This window comes from Mustela nivalis, assembly GCF_964662115.1.
Source record: "Mustela nivalis genome assembly, chromosome: 9".
Taxonomy (NCBI): Eukaryota; Metazoa; Chordata; class Mammalia; order Carnivora; family Mustelidae; genus Mustela; species Mustela nivalis.
The window spans coordinates 72,124,693-72,145,635 of NC_139028.1; the positions used below are offsets into that span (position 1 = coordinate 72,124,693).

The 20,943-nt window shown below is 41.9% G+C and overlaps 1 protein-coding gene across 1 annotated transcript in view; it reads right to left on the reverse strand.

Annotated features, from left to right (window-relative positions):
- Window positions 1–2,224: 2,224 nt before the first annotated feature.
- The window catches only part of IRAG1 (inositol 1,4,5-triphosphate receptor associated 1), a 127,121-nt gene continuing 108,402 nt past the window's right edge, over window positions 2,225–20,943 (reverse strand). The window contains 3 exon segments of the mRNA XM_082683080.1: window positions 2,225–5,657; window positions 10,655–10,786; window positions 12,152–12,271. Coding sequence (XP_082539206.1) covers window positions 5,414–5,657; window positions 10,655–10,786; window positions 12,152–12,271 — 496 coding nt within the window. The 3' untranslated portion in view covers window positions 2,225–5,413.

Below are 20,943 nucleotides of genomic sequence, written 5' to 3' on the forward strand. Positions count from 1 at the left end.
CAACTGGGGTCTATTCTCTTCTCCAAAAGGCTGTCTGCTTTTCTTTTCATGTGACTCACTCTATTTGCAAAGCAGCAGTGACACTTTGGGTCCTTGTCATACCTCTAATCTCTTTGACTTCTACTTCTACCAATAGCTAGAGAAAACTCTCTGCTTTTAAGGGCTAATGTGATTACATAGGGCCCACTGAGATGATTTCCCTATTTTAAGGTCAACTTTATAATATAACAGGAGTAATATTTCATATTCAAAGGCTTCAGGGATTGGGGTGGGACATCTTGGAGGCATGTATTTTGAAATTCTTCCTACTACAATTACTTACCTTTGATTAGATCTTGAATCTGCTTCCTGGGAAAAACTCCCATGTCCCATGTGTCCACTGATCTCTGTAGGTCTCCATTGTCTACAATCTTATTGGCCACATTTGGAGTAGAAATTAAGGAATATGCCCTCCTGGGGAGTAGTACAGCTTTTGCAGTCCACCTTCTGTTAGTATAAAGCTGAAGATCCCAAAAGCTGTTTTCTAATTTGAACAGTTGAACTTTTTCACTTTGGCTTATGTTTCTTTGTAAATATAATTCCCTCACAAACCTAGACTTCTGACCTATTTTCTTCTATTTGATTCCATGTGCCAACAATCATACCCCAAATCCTTTCCCAGTCATAATTATCAAGATGTATTATTTATTTTCTCAGCTCCATTCTTCTCTCTCTTTCTCTAATTTAATGGTGCCTACATTGAGTTCATTTCAAACCACACATATCCTTAATCTGGTTTTCCCATAGGCTGAATTGATCTGAGTTCAACGGAAAAATTTTATTGGTTCTTTCCCACTGAAAGCTCTTTTTATTCTTTCTGTTTAGAGTTTAGAAATAGTCAGGCTTTCTAAGTCTTCAGTCTGAACCCTCTGTATTTTTTTTTTTTCTTTCTACTGCCAAAAAGCCAATTCTTTCCCAAGTGCTTCTTTTTCTTACAATATGTGCCAAAGGTTGCCAATAAAGTTTCACATGGATTTATTCCAGCCACTTCTCCTAGGACTATAGGCTGCCCATGGTCTGCCTTTCAAGTTATCATGGGAACTACTTTGCCAATTTTTTTTTTGTTTTATTCACCACAGGAGTCACCATATTTCTAGCTCCTGAAATTAGTTTTCTTGTTTTCTGCTGCTTGACTGCTAAGCCAGTGTCTTGCATTTTGAAAACTTGAAATTGAAGCACCCCATTATGGTTCAAATCTATGTATTAATCAGAGTAGGCTAACTGCTATAACAAATATAACAATTTCAGTAGCTTAATACACTAAAATTTTATTTCTTGCTCATGGCACAGCTGTATTCTGTGAGTGCCCATTCAGAGATCCAGCTTCCATCTAGTGGTTCTGCCATCTTCTCAGGCCGCAGGTCCTCAACTAAATCCTCTGAATTTGGTAAGAAGTGGGGAAATAAAGACAGTGTGAAATATTGGGCAGGAGAGTCTACTTTAGGACATTACATCTGAAGGGTCTCCACTCCCCTACATCTAGCTGCAAGAAAGACTGAAAAATATAGTCTAGCTGTGGAAATCATGTTGGTGAAAATACAGCAGTCTCTAGCACAGCAAGTGTATTAATTTTAAAAATTCAAAGAGACAAAAAACTTAAATACAGAAAACAAACTGGGGGTTACTAGAACGGTGGGTAGGGGGATGGGTGAAATAGATCAAGGGGATTAAGAGGGCACTATTTTGATGAGCACTGAGAAGTCTATAGAATTATTGAATCAGGGGCATCTGGGCGGTGCAGTGGGTTGACTATCATACTCTTGGTTTTGGCTTAGGTTGTGATCTTAAGATTGTGAGCTCAAGCCCTGAATCGGGCTCTGTGCTCAGTGGGGAGTTTGCTTGAGGTTCTCTCTCCCTCTCCCTTTGCCCCTCCCACTCATGCTCGATCTCTCTCTAAAATTAAAAAAGAAATCCTAAAATAAAGAAAATTGTTGAATCATTATATTGTATACCTGGAAAAAATTTATAGGCTGAGGAGTTATAGGAAACTAAGATTAGTCAGGGATGAAGGAGAAAGAAAGGAAACAATCCAACCCCCAAGAGGTAGCCTATAGTACAATGACCCAAGGCCTGGGGACTTTGGGCTTGGTTCTGGGAAGCCCTAATATCTAAGGGGATCTAATTCAGGTTTAGGGCAAGATTGTGGCTCAGCTCCATAAAATGAGAAGGCATTTGGCTACTGCCAGAGGTTTGGAAATGTGCTTTTATTTTCAAACTCAGGTATGTGACACTATATAGTTCAATGCTAACACACCTGTGTGAGGTTTAACAACATTAAGAACTGACAGCCAGTGATACACAAATCCAGCATCTCCCTCTCCATTTACTCTGCCAGCTTATACACATGGGATGATATATATGGATTTTGTGGCAGCCAGAAGGTGAAGGCCCTTTTAGGAGGTGATATAAACAATGACACAAACTACACATCACTGAAACTCAAGATAGGCACCAGAGTCCTAGGGCTAAGCAGAAACGTCAGACCGGAGGCATTTGGAGGGCAACTTTTATTTTAGATCAATATCACTGTTGGAAAGACAGGGCTCATTTCTCTCCATTTCACCAGCCTTGGTAATGTTCCACCTGCTTCTGATCTAACTTTGCTTTTCAGAAAAGAAATGCCAAAGAGTACTTTTTTCAGGAATGCCCTTGGAAGTGTGATTTCTCTTACAGTTCTTCTTTTCTTTAACCTCTCTTACTCATAGTATATTTTGAGTGAGGGCCTATGTCTGGAAGTACTCTTGCAGGCTTTTCTGTGGAGCAGCTGGAGGTTTAGGAGCTCACTGTAGCTGCTCTCCTGGCCTTTGTTTTAAATGGTAACAAAGGCGGGAACCCTGTGGCCAAGTGGACTGTGGGCCAGCTCAGCCTGATCCTTCTTTAAGGGCGGCTGAGACTAGACATTGCCAGCATAGAGTTCTGCCCCACAGCTATTGTCTCTGGGGCCCCATTTGCATCCTGCCGGTGACTCTGAAGGCCTAAAAGATTTTTCAGTGTGTCCAGTCCCCCTTGGTACAGCAGGGAAAACCATTCTTCCAGGACGCTAAAGTCCCTCTGCCTTGATCTGTACCTCTTTACCTTAATGGCACATTCTTGGTCAACCCTGACTTGGGCTTCTCTCACAGTGGTTTTCTAGCCACTGTAAAGGATGCCCCCCACCCTACCTTAAAATAACACACTATTTTACAGAAGGGCTGATCTAGGTGGGTCTTTTTGAAAGGACTGATTGCATCAAGCCCAGTCGTTGAGCTTGGAAATGGTGTTGCCAATTAAGTCTCATTTCTGCTCTTTCATAGTGTAGGCTGAAAAATAATAGAGTAAGTCTAGGCTAATAAAGATATTTTTCTTATTGAGATAGTAGCAGTGGTGGTGCTGGGACTGAGAAGTGTGCAAAATGTCAGCTGTCTCTAGGCTGCTCTCTACCACCTTGAATTCTCACTTGTTGTTTTGGCCAACATTCAGTGACACCCTCCCATGTATCAGCCGCCATGCTAGGTACTTACCCCAAAGAATGGGTAAGATATGGTTCTTGTCTTTGAGGAAAAATAGTACACACACACACAGAGTTATTGTGATATACTGTCACAACTGTCAATAATGAAGATGTTTAAAAAGTGTCAGAAAGTAGGGTGTGGCCCATTATGTGGAGTATGGTAGGGAGTTGGAGAGAGGTAATTAAAGCCTGTATGGAGGGGATAATTTTTGTACTTGGTTCTGAAGAGTTACCAGTAAAAAAGAGGAGAATGGCAGTAGAAATACTGGTGAGTAGAGGAACAGAACTATGAGAAAATGATTTAGTCTGGGAACCAGAAATAATCTGGAGTGGCTGGAGGGCTACTTGGGGTAAGTGGGACTGAAATGTAAGGTATGCAGTTAGGAGACCACTGGAAAAGGCAATTTTGTGCCGGCGCCACTCTGCTTGGATTTGAATTCCAGGTCCATAATTTACTCACTGAATGTACTTGGCAAGTTGTGTTTTTGGGCTTCAATTTCCTTATCTGAAAATGGGAGATTGGTACCCACCTTATACTTTTTCCTTTTTTTTTTTTTTTTGAGGTTTAAATGAATTAATACCTATATAATACCTAGAACAGTGCTTGGCTCACAGTAAGTTCTATGTAAGTGTTAGCAACAAAACAACATCAACAACAAAACAAAAACAAGAGCAGAACAACCACAATAAAAACCCACAAGAGACCAACACCCCCCCCACCCTACACACACAACAGATGAGGGATGAATGAAAACAATGGCTTTAAACGTGGAGCAAGAAGTCAAATTGGAGGTGGGATGTGCTCCTTCAGTTTTATGCTAAACAATTGGGAATGCTCTGAAATATACTTGGGTTGGAAATCCCATTTGAACTAAAGCACTTAGGTGCGACTGCACATTTGCATGTGGGCACACAGGAGCTGAAAGCATACGGTGTCTCCTCCTTCACTTGAGAGGGTGGGTTAACTGCTCTCAATAGGAGAGGACAAATAGGGAATAGACTGTGTTGTGCAACAACTGAGAATTAGCACTTGAAATGGAGACCAGCAAGTTCACTGTTGAAATCATGAGTTTTCAGTGTTTTTCAAACATCTTAAATCCATGTGGAGAGCTCATTGAACAGGTGCCTAGTGACTGCCCCACACCTAGTGAAAATTCTGTGGGTTGGCTTTATACAGAACACACACTGAGAGCACATGTTTGGAGGGTTGATGGCTTCATGCACATGCATGCTGTGTGTATGTATGTATGTGTTGTGTGTGTATACAGATGCATATATATTAACTCATATCTTCCCATTTCATTTTAAGCACTGGTCTAAATTCAGCCTAAATATTTTTCTGAGAAAACTTTCCTACTTCTGTAAAGAGAAACTCTTGGTTCCAAAGGGGAGAAGGGGAGGCTGGAGGAGAGTCTGTGAGGATGAGATAGGAAATGGGATGATATTCATGTTGTGACTCCAAATTCTGGGTCTGATCATCAGGGTGAGTGTTAGCCTGTGGACATAATTAATTCTTCTTGATTTCTGACTACAGAGAGGGAAAAAGGGGAGGGAGAGTGAGCTTCTTACTATCTCCTGCAGTGAAGGTGTTTTATTTTCCCCCGCCATCTGAGCTAGGGGCACATGAATTTCCCTTCTGTTCGAGTTCCTTGGTAAAGGTGACTTTATCCACAAGATGCTTTACGAGGGCAGTTTGGTTGATCTTCTGAGAACATCAGTTTTTGTGTATGCACAACTCCCACACGGGTGCTGAGTGTGAAAGAACCCTGCTCATTTCCTGATGGGTTAGTGGCAGCATACCCACACCCGGCCTGAAACACTATGCTTGGGGAAAGGGCAGTCAGCTGTGTGCTGGAGCAGGGCACCCACTGGGTGTCAGGTTTCCTACTGCTCTGCAGGTTGCTCATGCTGGAGTCCTGAGCTCCACCATGAGTCCCTCTGGGCTGCTGAGCAAGTGGATCTCCCAAGAGGCCCATCAGCCTGCTCCACACAAGAGTTATAGGAACTGTAGAGCCCCAGTACAACAGTCAAGACCAGCATCACTGTGGCCATCATCCAGATGACTTGCCAGTGCTGACACAGTTTGGGATACATGACTTGTAAGAAATGAACCAATTCTTCAAGTTTGCTGTCAAATGAAAAAATAGGAGAAGGGTTTAGTATATTAGGAACATTAAAATTTTTCCCCAGGTGATTTTAATGCTACCAGTCCATAGCCTTGATATTGGGAGCTACGGGGCTAGAACCCTCCTTCTTCTTGTTTGATCATTCATTCAGTCATTCATACATGCCCTCATGTATTCATGAAATGTTCATTGGTACCTGAACTCTCTCTCAATCCCCAGGATACAAGGTTGGCTGACCCACACTCCCATGCATGAAGATGGGACCAGCATCTTTTCTGTACTTAGTAGTATTTAGTGATCAGTTCCAAGTTATAATCTGTCCCCTGCCTTCATGTTCTGATGCATATTTTATTGTCTTCAGTTCCCTATCTGACTGCATTCAGAGTAGAAGAACTGTGCTAAACCCTTAGAAGACTCTCCATGTTCAAAGGTAAATGAAAAGGAGCCAGATCAACCTCAGGAGCTCACCTCAAACCATCCCAGGGGAAACCAGAGGACTATAGCCTCCAGCAACCTCTCAGTGGCTTGGTCTGATGTTTTCTCAACCCCAGTAATCTTCACTCTCTATTTTCCCTTCTTCCTTTTTCTTCCCTCTTCACTCTCCCTTTTTTTCTCTCTCTCCTTTCCTCTCCCCTGTCACCATTTTTTGGCTGCTTCATTCCCCTTTTCCCTCTTCCTTTCTTCCCAACTGCTTTTCAACTTTCCCCTCTCTCTTTGTAGCCTAGTGAAAAGACATTTGGTCATATGACCTTCTTTGCAGAGTCCATTCTTCTAGCTTTCTAGTGAAATCCTGGACACATTCACTAGGTTGGAATTTTTTCCTATTTCTAATCCCTAATCTATTCCCTAATCTATTTCTAATCTATTTTTTAAAATGATATAAAAAGTAAGGATACTGAGGATCACCAAATGGAGGAGGTGAGAAAAATGACAGGAGGGCTTTATGAAGATCTGGAGGCACACATAAACACTGTAATATGCAGGCCATTTGCTGAGAAGTAGACAGCTCTAATTTAGTTAGTAGAAAAAAGATTCCTTATGACTGTTGGAAAGACTCAACAATACCTTCCTTGGAAAGGGACCAGAGGCTGAGAGTGCCTGCCTCAGATGCTAAGGTACCGATTGGTTTCTCGTTCTCATAGGAACCATCTGATGGTTGTTTCAGGAACAGTTAGGCAAAGCAAAAAAGGGAGCACATTAGTTGAGGGGCAAATTAATTTCACAACTGTTGGGAAGGGACACCTTGGAAATGGAAGCTTATCTTCTTTCAGCCTTGTTTAGATTCTTTAGTTCTATTTAGATATAACTGGATGCTAAAATGCAGTCTTTCTTTGGGGCTGTGTCTCCATGCTTCAAAATAAGCTTCTAGAGTGGGGAGAATCCCACTGTCATCCCACTCTGAAGTGGAACTTAAGAGCAGGAGGTCAACATCTGGCTCTGTGACTTTTAGCTGGTCCCCCATTTATAGCCTATGAAGGAGTTAGAATTAGATTAGAAAGAGAATCTTTGTAGAAATCAGCTTTTGATTTTTGACCTTCCATAAAGGAGAATGAGTTGGCTTCTCTCTCACATGGGCCTAGGGAAGAGGGGCTTCAGAGATGCTGCTTGGAGAGCTTGATATGTTGAGGCTTGGAGGACATAGTAGACTGGTGTGTGCCTCACACATGAGCAGTTAGAAGAGCAAGAATCTTGCTGACATGCTTGATAGCATCAGAGTGGTGGGACATGATATGGAAAACTGTCCTTCTACCAATAGTGAGCCAAAGGTGCACATTTCACCTCAACTGGTTATAGTCAGGAGAAGGAGAGCTGACATGGGGTGTCACAGATTCTGCCCAGAAATGCTACTTAGAAGCTGAACAGTGAAGGTATACTTCCAGTTGCCCAAGGATTGAGAGGGATTTTGAGCGACTAGTTAGGAGACATGCATTTGACCTCATAAAGGGACCAGCAGCTGAGAGGACCTGGGCAATGGTGTGTATGGTGGGAGATGGGAGGAGCGGTTTTCTCTAGAGGTCCTATAAAGCAACACACTAACTAAAGTCAGCAAGTCAACTTCAAACCCCTGCCAAGCCCCGCAGATTGCTCATAATACTATTCAACTAATACCTTCCCAACCCCTTCATCTCAACTCCCTTTCCTAGTGTTGATCCTAGAGAGGTCAGATGCTACACTGGTAAAACTGGAGAAGGTAGAAGTGCAAGTGGGATAGAGGGAAAGAAGCCACACTCCCCATGCCTACTATAAGCTTCTTTCCTGAAGCAGATGACCTGCAGGAAAAAAGAAGGATAAACTTTAAAAGTTCAGGTTTTTTACTATTTTAGAGAACTGACCATTTTAATTAATGAAATGAGATTATTCTTGGGACTTAAACATGACCAGAGGACTTCTGCTTTCTGAGAGTTACTGGAAAAGTAAAGGAATCAGCCTAATATTGTCTAAACTCCATAGAGCAGATTTGAATGGGCAGAAAGGGCTAAAGTTTTCTGTTGCACTTCGTGAGTCTCTCTTGTTTAATGTATTACTTAAAACATGTTGGGTTGATTCACCCAAAGTTCATTTTAAAAAATAAGCTGATCCTCCAGAAAGTAATACATTATTATACAATTGACCCTTGAACAGCATGAGTTTGAATGTGCAGATCCACTTTAATGTAATTTTTTTCAGAAAATATAGTAGTGTAAATGTATTTTCTCCTCATAATTTTCTTAATAACATTTTCTTTTCTCTAGCTTAATGTATTATAAAAATACAGTACGCAATATATATAACATACAAGATATGTGTAACTGTCTATGTTATTGGTAAGGTTTCAGGTTACCAGTATACAATTAGTAGGTAAGTTTTTGAGGAGTCAAAAGTTATACTTAGATTTCTGACTGTGGTGGGTGGGTGCCCCTAATCCCCACATTGTTCAAGGGTCAACTGTACATTATTATAGCAGAAGAGAAATTCAGACAAAAAGACTCTGGTGTTTGATGTGGAATCTCTTAAATAAGGAGTCAGTTGCAGCAATGCCAAAATTTAATGGGGGAAAATCATGTTTGAGTGCGGGTGCCTGCAGGCAACTGTGTGTCTACAGAACTCAGGAATGAATGAGAAGATTGCCTGAAATTAAAGACAACAGGCTCTTAGGACCAACCTGGCTTTGGTGACAGAGGAGGGGACCCTGTCACTGTGAGCGAACAGTTCAAATGTTAGCAGTGTCACTTATTATTGAGAAGATGATGCCTCACTACTGGGCCTGAAAAGGGAGAGCTACACTTGGAACAAGCACCCTTCTAAGTAAGGGCTGTGCTGATGTCTGGTATTCACCACCTGAGGTACAGGCATGTTCTCAAAATCAAAAAGTAAATCTGAGAGGATGCAAAGTTTAGGAGAGAGAATGAGGCTTCTCAGGATCAGCAGGACCAGGAGGATACTTTTGGACAATGGATGTGAAAGGCAGCCATTGTTATGTGCTGCTGACCAGGAGCTGGACAGGGAGCAATCCAGGCATAGCCTTACTTTCCCCGCGGTTTCACAAAATGGGAGGGAGCTGTTGTTAGCAGCTCAAATTTGAGATAGAATTAGCTAGATAAGGATTCCAGTCTTGTGCTTTGTAAACCAGACTGTTTATATTCCATGTGCTCTGTTTAGTTCTCTTTTGTTCTTTCTCAGTACGTGGAAGTTTTAGAAGTTCTAGCCTGTCTTGGCTATATGAAAAGAAGCCAAAGAAAAAGCTGTTGTCCAGGTCTGGGCTTGACTGCATTAAAGGGGAGGAAGACAGTTATAGTGACCTCTAAAATATAAGAGCAGAGGACCCCCAAGAGGGAGGGAAGATGTAAGGAGAATAGGATTCAGCTGCTTGGAGTAGTGACTGTACTTTCATTGTTAAAACTTGGGGATTCTTTCACTAGAAGAGGCAGTACATCCTAGCATAGGTTTGCTTTCAACAGTGAAGCATTTTCTCCAGCTCTCCTAGACCCCTTTTCCCTTGAACACTAGGGTTGACCCATGTAGGTTGAGACCTCTCTGGCTGAATCTTCCTCCAGCTGGGCTCTACTGGCTGTTCCTATGTGCTTTGAAGCATATCCCTCTCACCTCTAATCTTCATTTTATTACCTTATTCACTGCATGCATGTGATTTTGAGTCTGCTAGCCATGAGGCACAGACACATACCCTGTTTGAAGTTTTAACAGCTGATTAGAAAATTATTTTGGCTGGGGTCACACTGGGCTTCAAGATAGCCTGGGGGTCTAAAAACAAAGACTTTGGTGGTGTTCCAAGATTTTTATAACCACATTTTAAAAAATCAAAATTAAAAACGAATAAGAGACAATAAGGCAGAATGTATGGAATTGAGGGTATGGTTAAAATCCAAGACACTCAATGAGGGCACAGATATGACAAAATGCAGAATGTATACTACCTTTTTCTACATGTTATATATTTCCCCCTAGTGAGGGAAAAAACACTTGAAATATAAAGTACACTAAAAAAGAAAAGCCCAGATATTTCTAATCCAAGTGAAAATCCAAACTTATCTGGTCAGCATGGAACCTGTTGGAAATTCTCCTTTGCCAACAAATTGAATTCTCCCCTACTTTCATATATTCTCTCTGCCCCTGTTCTTGCAATAAACCCCCTCTAGGGCTTTAGACCAGCTCCCTTGACCTTGGCTCTTGGCTCTTGGGGATAGCTGGGAAATGAGCTAACTGTGGCTGGGCTAGGGGGTACTCCAGTAAGGGCCCTTGTAGTTCCTCAGTTCCTACGAGCTCTTGATTGCTGTTGACCTCACTCTTGACCACCTCTGACCTCCCAGATCTTGCAAACATCCTCTTATTAACTATTTTGGCTCCTTCCTCTGCCTCCTCCCTCAACATGAGTGCCCTCCTTAGTTGCTGTTAGCTGTTCACTTGGGCCCCAGACCCACTGCTGCCCTGTAGTTGGCACCTCTAGGGATGTTGTGCAATTAAATGAATTGTGACCCATTTCAGCAATGGCAAGGGCTCCAACCTGCTTCTTTGGTCCTTCTCCTCTTCCTCAGTTTCTTCTGCCTCTTCAGCTTCTTCAGGGCTTTCACCCTTCTGTTCTTCCTCCTCCTTCAGGTCTTGAAGCTCTTGGGTCTTCTTTAGACCTTCCTGGTATCTGCAGGGCAAAAAGGAACAATTGAGTCTAAAAAGGCCAGGCACAGAGCATCCTTTCCTGAATTCTTAGAGGTGGGGACTCGAACACCTCCAATAATTATACACTTCCTGTGGTTCTACACAACAGGAAAAAGCTGGGAGGCTCTACTGAATCCCAAGGTGGCTCATGTCAGTACAATTTCCCCTCACTCCTCGGTCATCCTTCCTGTTTATATGTGAATGTGTGACAAAACTGACAGGGAAAAAATGTGAGTACAGAGTCCTGACTGGGTTCTTATCCTACAAAATGTTCAGCAGAGAGAAAAATCTGCTTTCTGTGTAACCTGGGTGCTTCAGCTTCTCACCTATAAAGTGGAAAGGGTGGCATTTTGAAATACCCTATTTCACAGGGTATGTGAATGTTCTGAGGAAGTGCCAGGCATGTAGCTTGACCTAGGAAAGGTGACACCCATCACATTGGCTTGTTGGGAAGTTTTATGGAAGTGGCAGTCACATACTAGGCTTAGAAAAGTACTCAGTAAATGTTTACAAAGCCAATGGAGGTGTTTACTTCTGTGCATGCTTAGTATCAAAGATAGTTGTGGATGAAAAGACAGGCATCCCAAGAGATACCCTTCTGATGTCCTTTGCCCAGGATCAGTACTCTTTTTGCTTGTCCTATAGCTGAATGTTTAAGACAAGCATAGTTTGGCTAGGACAACCTCACCGTAGTATATACGGCTGCTACACAGAAGCCCACAGGTTCTATAATGGGAAGCTGTGTCTCCCTTAGGAGCTGTGGAGAAAGGAGAAGCTCGGGATGCTATGCCTGGTCAGAAATACTTTTCTACCAGTCTAGGGTTGGGCCCTGCTCAGTACTCTGTCCCCTTAGTGACTGACAATGAGCCAAAGGTGTTATCGAATCTCAATCAAAAAAGGGGACAGTTGGAAGTTGAGGGGGCCTCCAGTTTACAGAAGGAAGGGATGGCAGGGGCAGTTCTAAGAAGCAGGGTTACAGCTACTCCTGGGCATTGTTGATATAGCAACATCACTCCTCTGAGCATGTGTCAGTAAGCCTCAGGCACCACCAAGAGGAATCCACCCAGGGGCTTTATTTCCAGACCATTCTGGGCAGTGGCATTCTGGTGGCTTTCTGCCTAAAAAGAGGGCAGTCTAATTATTGCCTAACCACACCCTCTCACCCTGCTTCCTCTTTTCCTTCCTGTGGAACAGTACTGTTCTTTCTTATGTAGTTCTTTACTGAGGTGAGGCGGTCCTAGGGCCACAGGTTGCTTCCTTAAATCCTCTTAAGAAACAGGAAAGGCCTGTGGGAAGGTATCTTCTGAGACCTACCAGGTGACCTCAGGGTGGATGAAGTCTGACTCACCCCTTGTTGTATGCTTCCTCCTCCATCCTGGCCTTGGTCTCCTGGCTAATCTCCTCCAGGCAACTCAAAGTCGGCATGGGAGCAGAGGCTTCACAATCTGGGTCCCCATTTGTCTTTCCACTAGTGAGAAGAGGGAAGTACAGGGTGTCCTTTCAGCCAGATTGGGTGTCTGAAAACCGAACCATGTCTTTGGCCTGATTCCTTTTCGGAAGTGAGGAAAATCATTCTAGGCGGTGTTCATTTCAATCCTTCTACCCTGAGACAAGATTTTTCAAAGGCCCTGGTCCAAAAATCCTCCTCAGACCTCTAAACATCAAATAATATGCTAGCTCTCTTTTTCTTCATGCACCTAAATCCATCTTTATTCTTATTCCAGGAGATTCTATGAGTGGACAGGCAGCTGTTGGGAGCTCCATAGCACTAAGATGAGGAAGATGGAGGTGGGCCAAATGTTCAGTTGGAATCATTCCATTCCAGTAGTCCATCTTTTGCTCCATTCATTTAAGTATCTACTAAGTACTGACTAAGTCACAGGCACCTCATAATGTACTGGGAATACTTTAGATGATGAAAGAAACAGTCTTTGCCAACATGGAGCTTAGCAGGAGAGAATGCCCAAAAAGAGGAAAGAAAATAATATGTAGTTATTACAAATTGTGATAACTTTATTGATAGAGATAAACTCTGTGCAATGCAGAAAGTAACAAGGGGAGAATCTACTTCGATTGAGTGGTTAGAAAAGACCTCTCTGAGTTGGTTTAACTGGAGCAAAGACCTGAAAGATGAAAAGTCAGCCATATCTGTAGCAGAGGGAAGATCATCCTAGGGGGAGGATGCAGATGTGTGAAGACCCTGAGACACAGAATATGCAGATATATTTGAGGAACTGAAAGAGGCAATGAAGCAGGAGTTAACTTCTGAACAAGGTAAATTTTCAATGCCAGTGAAATATCCAGATGGAGATGTCAATAGGTAGGTGGATACACCAAAGTGAGTTGGAGAAGAACTCTAGAGGCTAGAGATAACATTTGGCATCATCAGAATATGTATGACATTTAAAGCCAGGGGGATGGATAAGATTGTCTAGGGAAGACAGTATGAGGAAATAGGAAAAGAAGACCCAGGACCAAGCCCTGGACATCTCTGCCCTTAGCTCAGGTGAAGAAGAAACCTACAGAGGAGTAGAAGCCAGAAAGGTAGGAGGAAAACCAGGAGAATATGGACTCCTGGAACCCAAGAGAGGAGAGCATGTCAAGGAGGAGTTAATTGTATCACAGTTTCACTTCTGAGAGTCCAAGTCAGATGAGTACAGAGATCTATAGATTATTAATTTGATAATACGAAGGTCAAGAGGAGCTCTGGTGAAATGGTGGGAGCCAAAGACAGATTAGAATGGACTTAGTAGAGAATGAGAGGCAAGAAAAAGAAGATCTAGACACAGTAATCTGACTGGAAAGGGAAGTAGAAAAGTGTGTTCTGGGATACATAGCTGAAGTGGAGGGATGAATGCACATTTGAATGTGGATAGAAATGATCCAGTAGAGGGGATGAAAGAAAGGGTTGACCAAAGAAACAAATTCTTTGAAAAGTGAAGTAGGGATAGAAAGGTGGAGAAATTGGAAGGGGAGGGGAACCATGAGAGACTATGGACTCTGAAAAACAAATCTGAGGGGTTTGAAGGGGTCGGGGGTGGGAGGTTGTGGTACCAAGGTGGTGGGTATTAGAGAGGGCATGGATTGCATGGAGCACTGGGTGTGGTGCAAAAATAATGAATACTGTTATGCTGAAAATAAATAAAAAATAAATTAAAAAAAAAAAAGAAAGGTGGAGAAACTTCTCAGTGAGAACAAAGTGGGGATGGAGGTGAAGACGGTGGGTAGGAGATCTGGTGAAGGAAGAGGAGGGCTCCTATCTAATAGCATAAATTTTCTCTTTAAAATGGAAGACAAGATCATACGCTGAGAGTGAGTGGTAGATAAACCTAGGAAGGTTTGAGAAGAGAGGAGAAGGTGTGCATGAGTCATGTGAGAAGCGGGGAATCAAAAATGGTAGAAAATCATAGTAGGATAGCTAGGCATTTCTGGGAGTCCATTTGAAGTATGCAAGCATGAGTTTAAAGGAAGGATCCTGTTGGCCATGCCTTCCCTGTAAATCCTGCAGCCCACCTAAGGTGTCTGACATCTCACTGGGAGTCATGCCATGGAAGAGCCCTTGAACAAGGCAAAACAGTGAGAGAGGCTTTTCACCCAGGACTCTGAAAGACTGTAGCTGCTACCCTCTACAACCACTCAGATAGGCTCTATCAGTGAGCCTTATATTTTCTCTTCCTTGGCATCAGCTTCTCATCCCTTAGTTTTTCCTCAGACCTTGTAAAATTTACATTTCATCAGGCTGGAAACCAAAACCCATTGTGAACAAGAAAGATAACACTCTAAAAATATCAGCTATTCATAACATTTCTTCTTTTGCAAATTATATTATCCACTCCCTTCCATGTGACCTTTGCCTAATGTGCGGTTTCCTATTTGTCCAAATGATTGGAACAGAGCAGAAAAACATTGCTACAGCCCAGGGTAGGGAAGCAATTCTTTAATGAAGTACATTTCTATGTTAGAAATGAAATACTGGTATCAGGCTTTTAGTTTCTTTTATCTATAGCTGATAACCTAAGAGGTTAGTGACAAATAGTATGGAGGACGACAGTGGAGTATAGAGGAAAAGAACCTGCCTGAGGCAAACTAGGGTTCAAATTCCAGCTGCAGTGCATGCAAATTCTTAACCCTTCTGAACTTTAGATTCCCAATTGTAAAATGAGGGTAATAATATGGACCTGATGATGGTAGTGTAGGAATTAATGAAAAATATAAGTAAATGTTTTGGAATATAGTACTCAACAAATGATGTTCATCACTATCAGTTATGTTGGGGAGCAATCTGAGGTTCTTCCAAACCTGATCCATAAAAAAAATTCAAGCTAATAAATTACCAGGTGGTTATTTATATCTTTAAAGGAGAACTTGGTTTATATTATTCTGACACTTCAGAATCAGAAGAACCGAACTTTCACTATCCTCAGGTCACCACCGCTCTCTAGAGACTAAAACATTTCCCTTGTAGAGCTATTTCAGTGGCCCCTTAACATAAGGATCTTCTGACCAGGGTCCAACTGTCCCAGGTTGTGTTGATCACCTTGTCCAACGCACTCACCAATGGGGCTTCAGTTCTTAAAGTGCTTTTACATATATTGCCTCACTTGACCCTCCCAATGATAAGAAGAGCTAATATTTATCTTATGTATCAGACTCTGTGGTAAGATTTCACTTAACACTCATGAATCACCCATGAGATAGGCAATACTATTGTGGTCAAGTTAACCACAAGTCAAGGCCCAGAGAGGTTAAATAACCAGCCCAAGATTACACAATCTATGTGTGATCGAGTTTGGCTTTGACCGTGTGCAGTCTGACACTTGCCCATGCTCTTGACTGCACTAACTGCCACCCAGGCAGGGTGTTATCCCATCTGTGAGACGAGAAACCCAAGCTCAGATTGATTAGGTGACTTGCCTAAGTTCACATTATTGATATGTAGTGGGCCTGGCTGGGATTCTCATGGTCTTCTAAATTCATGTCAAGATGCATTTTTCACATTTCCTTGAACCCTCCCTTTCAATAGAAGTCTTTTTCTGGGGCTCTGAGTGGTATGGGGCTCCAGGGTATCTGCTGAGTGAAGCCATTCTGGCCGCTCAGCTGGGCCATGGCTTATGATGCTGTCTTCTTGTAAAGGGTACTTAATTTAGAATGTAAAGTAGGCTGAGACAGCCTTTGGTTTAATACTAGAAGTAGGGTGGGGAAGTACGGGACACACAATCTGTAAAATATTTGCTGTTATCTCCTGATCCCTAGACTGAGCTAATAGTTCCTTGTATATATTTCTAACTACCTGAAAGCTTCTTGTTGTGTATCTTTAAGACTCAGCTCAAATACCTTCTCCTCTGTGGAATATTTGCCAGTGTTCTGCCAGTGTTCTCCCCACTCCCACATCTTCTGGTTAAAGTTGATCACTTCTTCCCATCATGCCCTCATTGCACTCCTCATTTCAGCCTAACTCTGAGAGAGGGCATTTTTATGTTTTATATACCTAACCGTCCTTCCATGACTGTGATCATAGAGAGAGACTGCTTGAGTTATGATGATGCTTAGCATACAGTAAGTGCTTTCAGTGTTGGCTGAGTTACACTGACTTTACTATGGCTTATCCAGTCTGCCTATTAATTTTGTGAAGTGAGCAGGTCCTTTCTGTAAATGGCTATTTCCTGAGGACCCAGTGTTTGGGTTGAGCTACAGGAATCCCTATTCATGGCTATAAACATGGAGCTGAGCACAGCCTGTGCCCACCCTAGAAAATTCTGGGCCAAACACAGATGGATCTTGGCATCTATTCCCAGCCTGAAATCTTGCATGCTTCTTTCTGGGATGATTCATTAAAATGAAGTTCATTGTTTTCTCATGTCCACCAGGTCAAAATTGTTTGTCATTGTGCTTAGTTCTAATTAATGTGAGGGGTCCTTCAGTCAAAATGTATTGTTTAATTGGGAGTTATGTTAGAGTCTATTTTTTCCCATGTGGTAAACAATATTTGAAAGTGACTGCAATTCTTTCTAGTAGACAGATCTTACCTTTTTGGGTTCAGTGATGTCTCTAAACCACTCCCATTGCCTTGAACCCCTCAGAGAAGTCCAGTCCAGGGGAACTGAGCTAGAAGACCTTCCTTACTCGTGTTACTCAGTCTCAGATGCCTGGGATACACTGCTAGTTGATGGAGGGCTAATTAATTCCAGAATATCAGCAAAGGGGAGTTATTTGCTATAAATATTTGATGTCATACAAAGCTTTGAAGCAGTTTACCCTGGCTGCTTCAAAAATGTAGGAAAATCATGGATGGAACTAGAGGGTATTATGCTTATCGAAATAAGTCAATCAGAGAAATGTGATCTCCCTGATATGAGGAAGAGGAGATGCAACATGGGGGTTAGGAGGGTAGGAGAAGAATAAATGAAACAAGATGGGATCGGGAGGAAGACAAACCATAAGTGACTCTTAATCTCACAAAACAAACTGAGGGTTGCTGGGGGGAGGGGGTCAGAAGAGGGGGGTGAGGTTATGGACATTGGGGAGGGTATGCGCTATGGTGAGTGCTGTGAAGTGTGTAAACCTGTACCCCTGGGGATAAAAACATATATGTTTATAAAAAAAAATGAAAAAGTAGGAAAATGGTTATTTTAGAGATTATAGTGAAAATTTTTCAGTGATATATCATTAAATTGCCCCTTTTATGAAACCAATACTGTGCATCATTCACATCCATGGCTTTGCTAATTCCCCAGTGCACTGTTCTGTGTACACATGCTGCTCCCATCCCACACTCTGCTTCATGGCCAACCATAAAGGTCAACAGGTCATTCAAAATAGTTCATAAGACTTCTTATAAAAATAACGCTTAAATGCATCCTCTTGTCTCCAGTCATACTGCACTTCTTTCCTTTCTTCTAGTTGGAGTGTCTATTAAGAAGCTAAGAGCATAAGTTCTGTTCCTCACTACTGTGTAACCTCAGGCAAGTCATTTCTCTGAGTTGCAGTTTCCACATCTATAAGAAAGCGATGTTAATATTTAATATTAGTAGTTAATATTGATATTAATACCTACCTCTTGGGTATGTTATAAGGATTAAATGAGATCATTAATGTAAAGCAATTAGAACAGGACTTGGTATGAAGCAAGCATACTGTAAATAATAGTAGTAAGTATCACTATCATCTTATTATTATTTCTTGACCACTCCATACTTCCTTGCTTCAGAGCCTGGAATGTTGTTAACCTCCAGTTCACCTGGTTAAACTATGTAATGTTCAGGTTTCATTTTATTTTTATTTATTTATTTTTAAATATTCTACTTATTTATTTGTCAGAGAAAGAGAGAGAAAGAGAGCACAAGCAGGGGGAGCAACAGGCAGAGGGAGAAGCAGGCTCTTCACTGAGCCAGGAGACCAATGCAAGACTCGATCCCAGAACCCTGGGATCATGACCTAAGCCAAAATCAGATACTTAACTGACTGAGCCACCCAGGTGTCTCTCAGGTTTCACTTTAAAAGTAAATTCCTAGAGGAAACATTTTCTGAGGCTCCCCTCCCCCACCTACACCCAGTCTGGGTTAAGGTACTCATTTTCTTCTCTCCTACTGCTTTATTATTTTTTTTTAAGATTTTATTTATTTATCAGAGAGAAAGAGGGGGAGAGAGCAAGCACAGGCAGACAGAATGGCAGGCAGAGGCAGAGGGAGAAGCAGGCTCCCTGCCGAGCAAGGAGCCCGATGTGGGACTCGATCCCAGAAGGCTGGGATCATGACCTGAGCCGAAGGCAGCTGCTTAACCAACTGCGCCACCCAGCTGTCCCTCTCCTACTGCTTTAGCAAACTATACTTCCTTATGCTATCATCCATCATATTGTATTGTAATGGGCTGTTTCCCATCTGCCTTTTCCATTACACTATGAACTCCTGAGTGTATTCTAGATACCTATACCTTGGTGATTAATTGTTGAAGGAATGAGAGAATAAGTCTATAAATAGCTTTTCCTACTTACGGAACTCATCATGAGCTTTATTCTGCTTTAATCCTTAAGATTAACTTCAAATATTACTCTGCATATTTTCCTATAATTCTAAATATCCCTAAACCTAGACCTAAATATTCCTTGAGTGAAGAACAATTTACTATGAAGTGACCTACAACAGCAACACTCAGAATTCTCTCAAATCACCTTGGGCAATCAGCCCTCAGGTATATGCTTGAGAACTAGCCATAGGTAATTTGATCTTCTGATCATCTTTCACATGCTTAGCCAGCCCCCTTCCTGCCTAGTCATCATATGCTTAGGGAAATCTGAAATCACTTTAAATCTAGCTAAATATAACAATCTAGAAAGCAATGTATATTAACTTATAATGCATTTTTTTTCTCCTTAACAGTATGGAGAAGGTAGCTAGAATTTATTGTACTTGTATTAAAACAAGATATGAATTTATTTTAATTCACAGATTGTCTCTTGGCAATCTATTAATATTTCCAGTTTCATGACTTCAGATGGAAGTCACTTAGCGCCTTTCATAAATCCAGGAGGGAGAAGCAACTGTTAGTGTTAGAATCCTCCTCTTTTGAATATGTCCTCCCCCTTTTGCAGCCATTTTTATAGGCTGGGTGTATTCCCAATAGGCAAGTCAGCCACAGCATGGGAAGTATATCATGGTGGTCCCTCTGGGTAGAAAAAAGTGAGCTACAGATACCTTCCTTGAGCTTATTCCTTGACTTGTCTCAATCCTCACTCTGTCCCTGTCTCTCCTGCTTCTAAACTCTTGGAATGGTGATGCCATTATTGATCCTCATTCATTGTCACTTCTGATTTGGGGCCAATGCTTGCTGTCCTTAATTTTGTATCTCATTCTCTCCTACCAAGGATAACTCAGGTTCTTGATAATCTCCACTGTCTGAGAGGGAAGCTCTCAGCTGGCATGAGCAATAGTTCTATAGAGCCCAGGCCCGGCTCCATCATGATTAGTCTTTTTCAAAGAGTAAGGACAGAGATTGTTGTCCTTGATTGCTTCTGTAGGCCAAGAATAGAGGATGGGGCCTTGTTGGGGGCCTTTTTGAAGAAAGGGTTTGTGCATCCAAAGGCAGAATTAGAAGGGAGACTTTTAGCATGCTTTTCACTCAGGGCAACAAGTAACCATCACTGGAGAGATTCAGAGATCATGGAGTAGACATTATGGCTCTAAGGACTTGATATGTCTTTGTAATCTTGGTTACTTCCACATGGTTTTTAGTTTGTACCCTTTACAATTTCTTTGTAATGCTTGAAAAAAGTAAGGAAACAAAGATAGAAACAAAAATGTCCTACACAACACAAAGGACCTTGAAGCTTTCACAGAGTGAGGTGTCCAAGTAAGGAGTTCTGGACAAACTTCAAGACTAAAGTGGGTGAGTCAGTGAGTGATAGGTGGGTGGTTGGGTATACTGAGAGGTGAGTTAAACAGGCTGAGTCGGCAGGGGTGGGGATGGAGAGCTTGGGAGATTGTCTCTACTGAAAAGGGACCCACATAGAATTTCCTGGTCAGGTCAAACAAAACTATTCTAACAACAATGAAAAATGGAGGGCTAAAGCTGTCTTAAGGCAAAGAAGAAGGAAGAATAAAGGTGTATGTTCTACCAAGTGAGAAAAGACACAAGGTGAAAGTTCTGAGAGTTGACAGCTGTGATCCAGATGTTTCCCAGCAAGCAAATGAAAAAATTTGAAAAGCAAGTTATAAACTCTTCTGAGCATAAAAACAGCCTGCCTTGCTCTGGCTGAGGATGAAAAGACCTACAAATTGCACAGATGCCTAGAAAAATTAGGCATGGCAGACACTATTTATTGCCACTCCAGTACTCAATCTCCTGCCTGTTTCCTTACAAGATTATAATTTTGCTCAGGAATTTACTCTTCTTCAGTGTATCACTTTGTTTCATGGGAAGCTGACCATCTGTCCCCATCTCCAGGGTACAGTGTAAGCCCATGATGACAATCCCATTTCCAAAGTCTGTGTTTGATTTAGAAAAGAATTACGTTCCAAATTTACTAACAAGATAAGGAAGTCTAAAAAAAAAAGTTTCTGGGTTTGTTCATAAAAAAGAAGCATGGGAAGAGATAGCCCTCTTCTAAATACTTCATGTCTGGATAGAATACTTGAAAATAGTAGC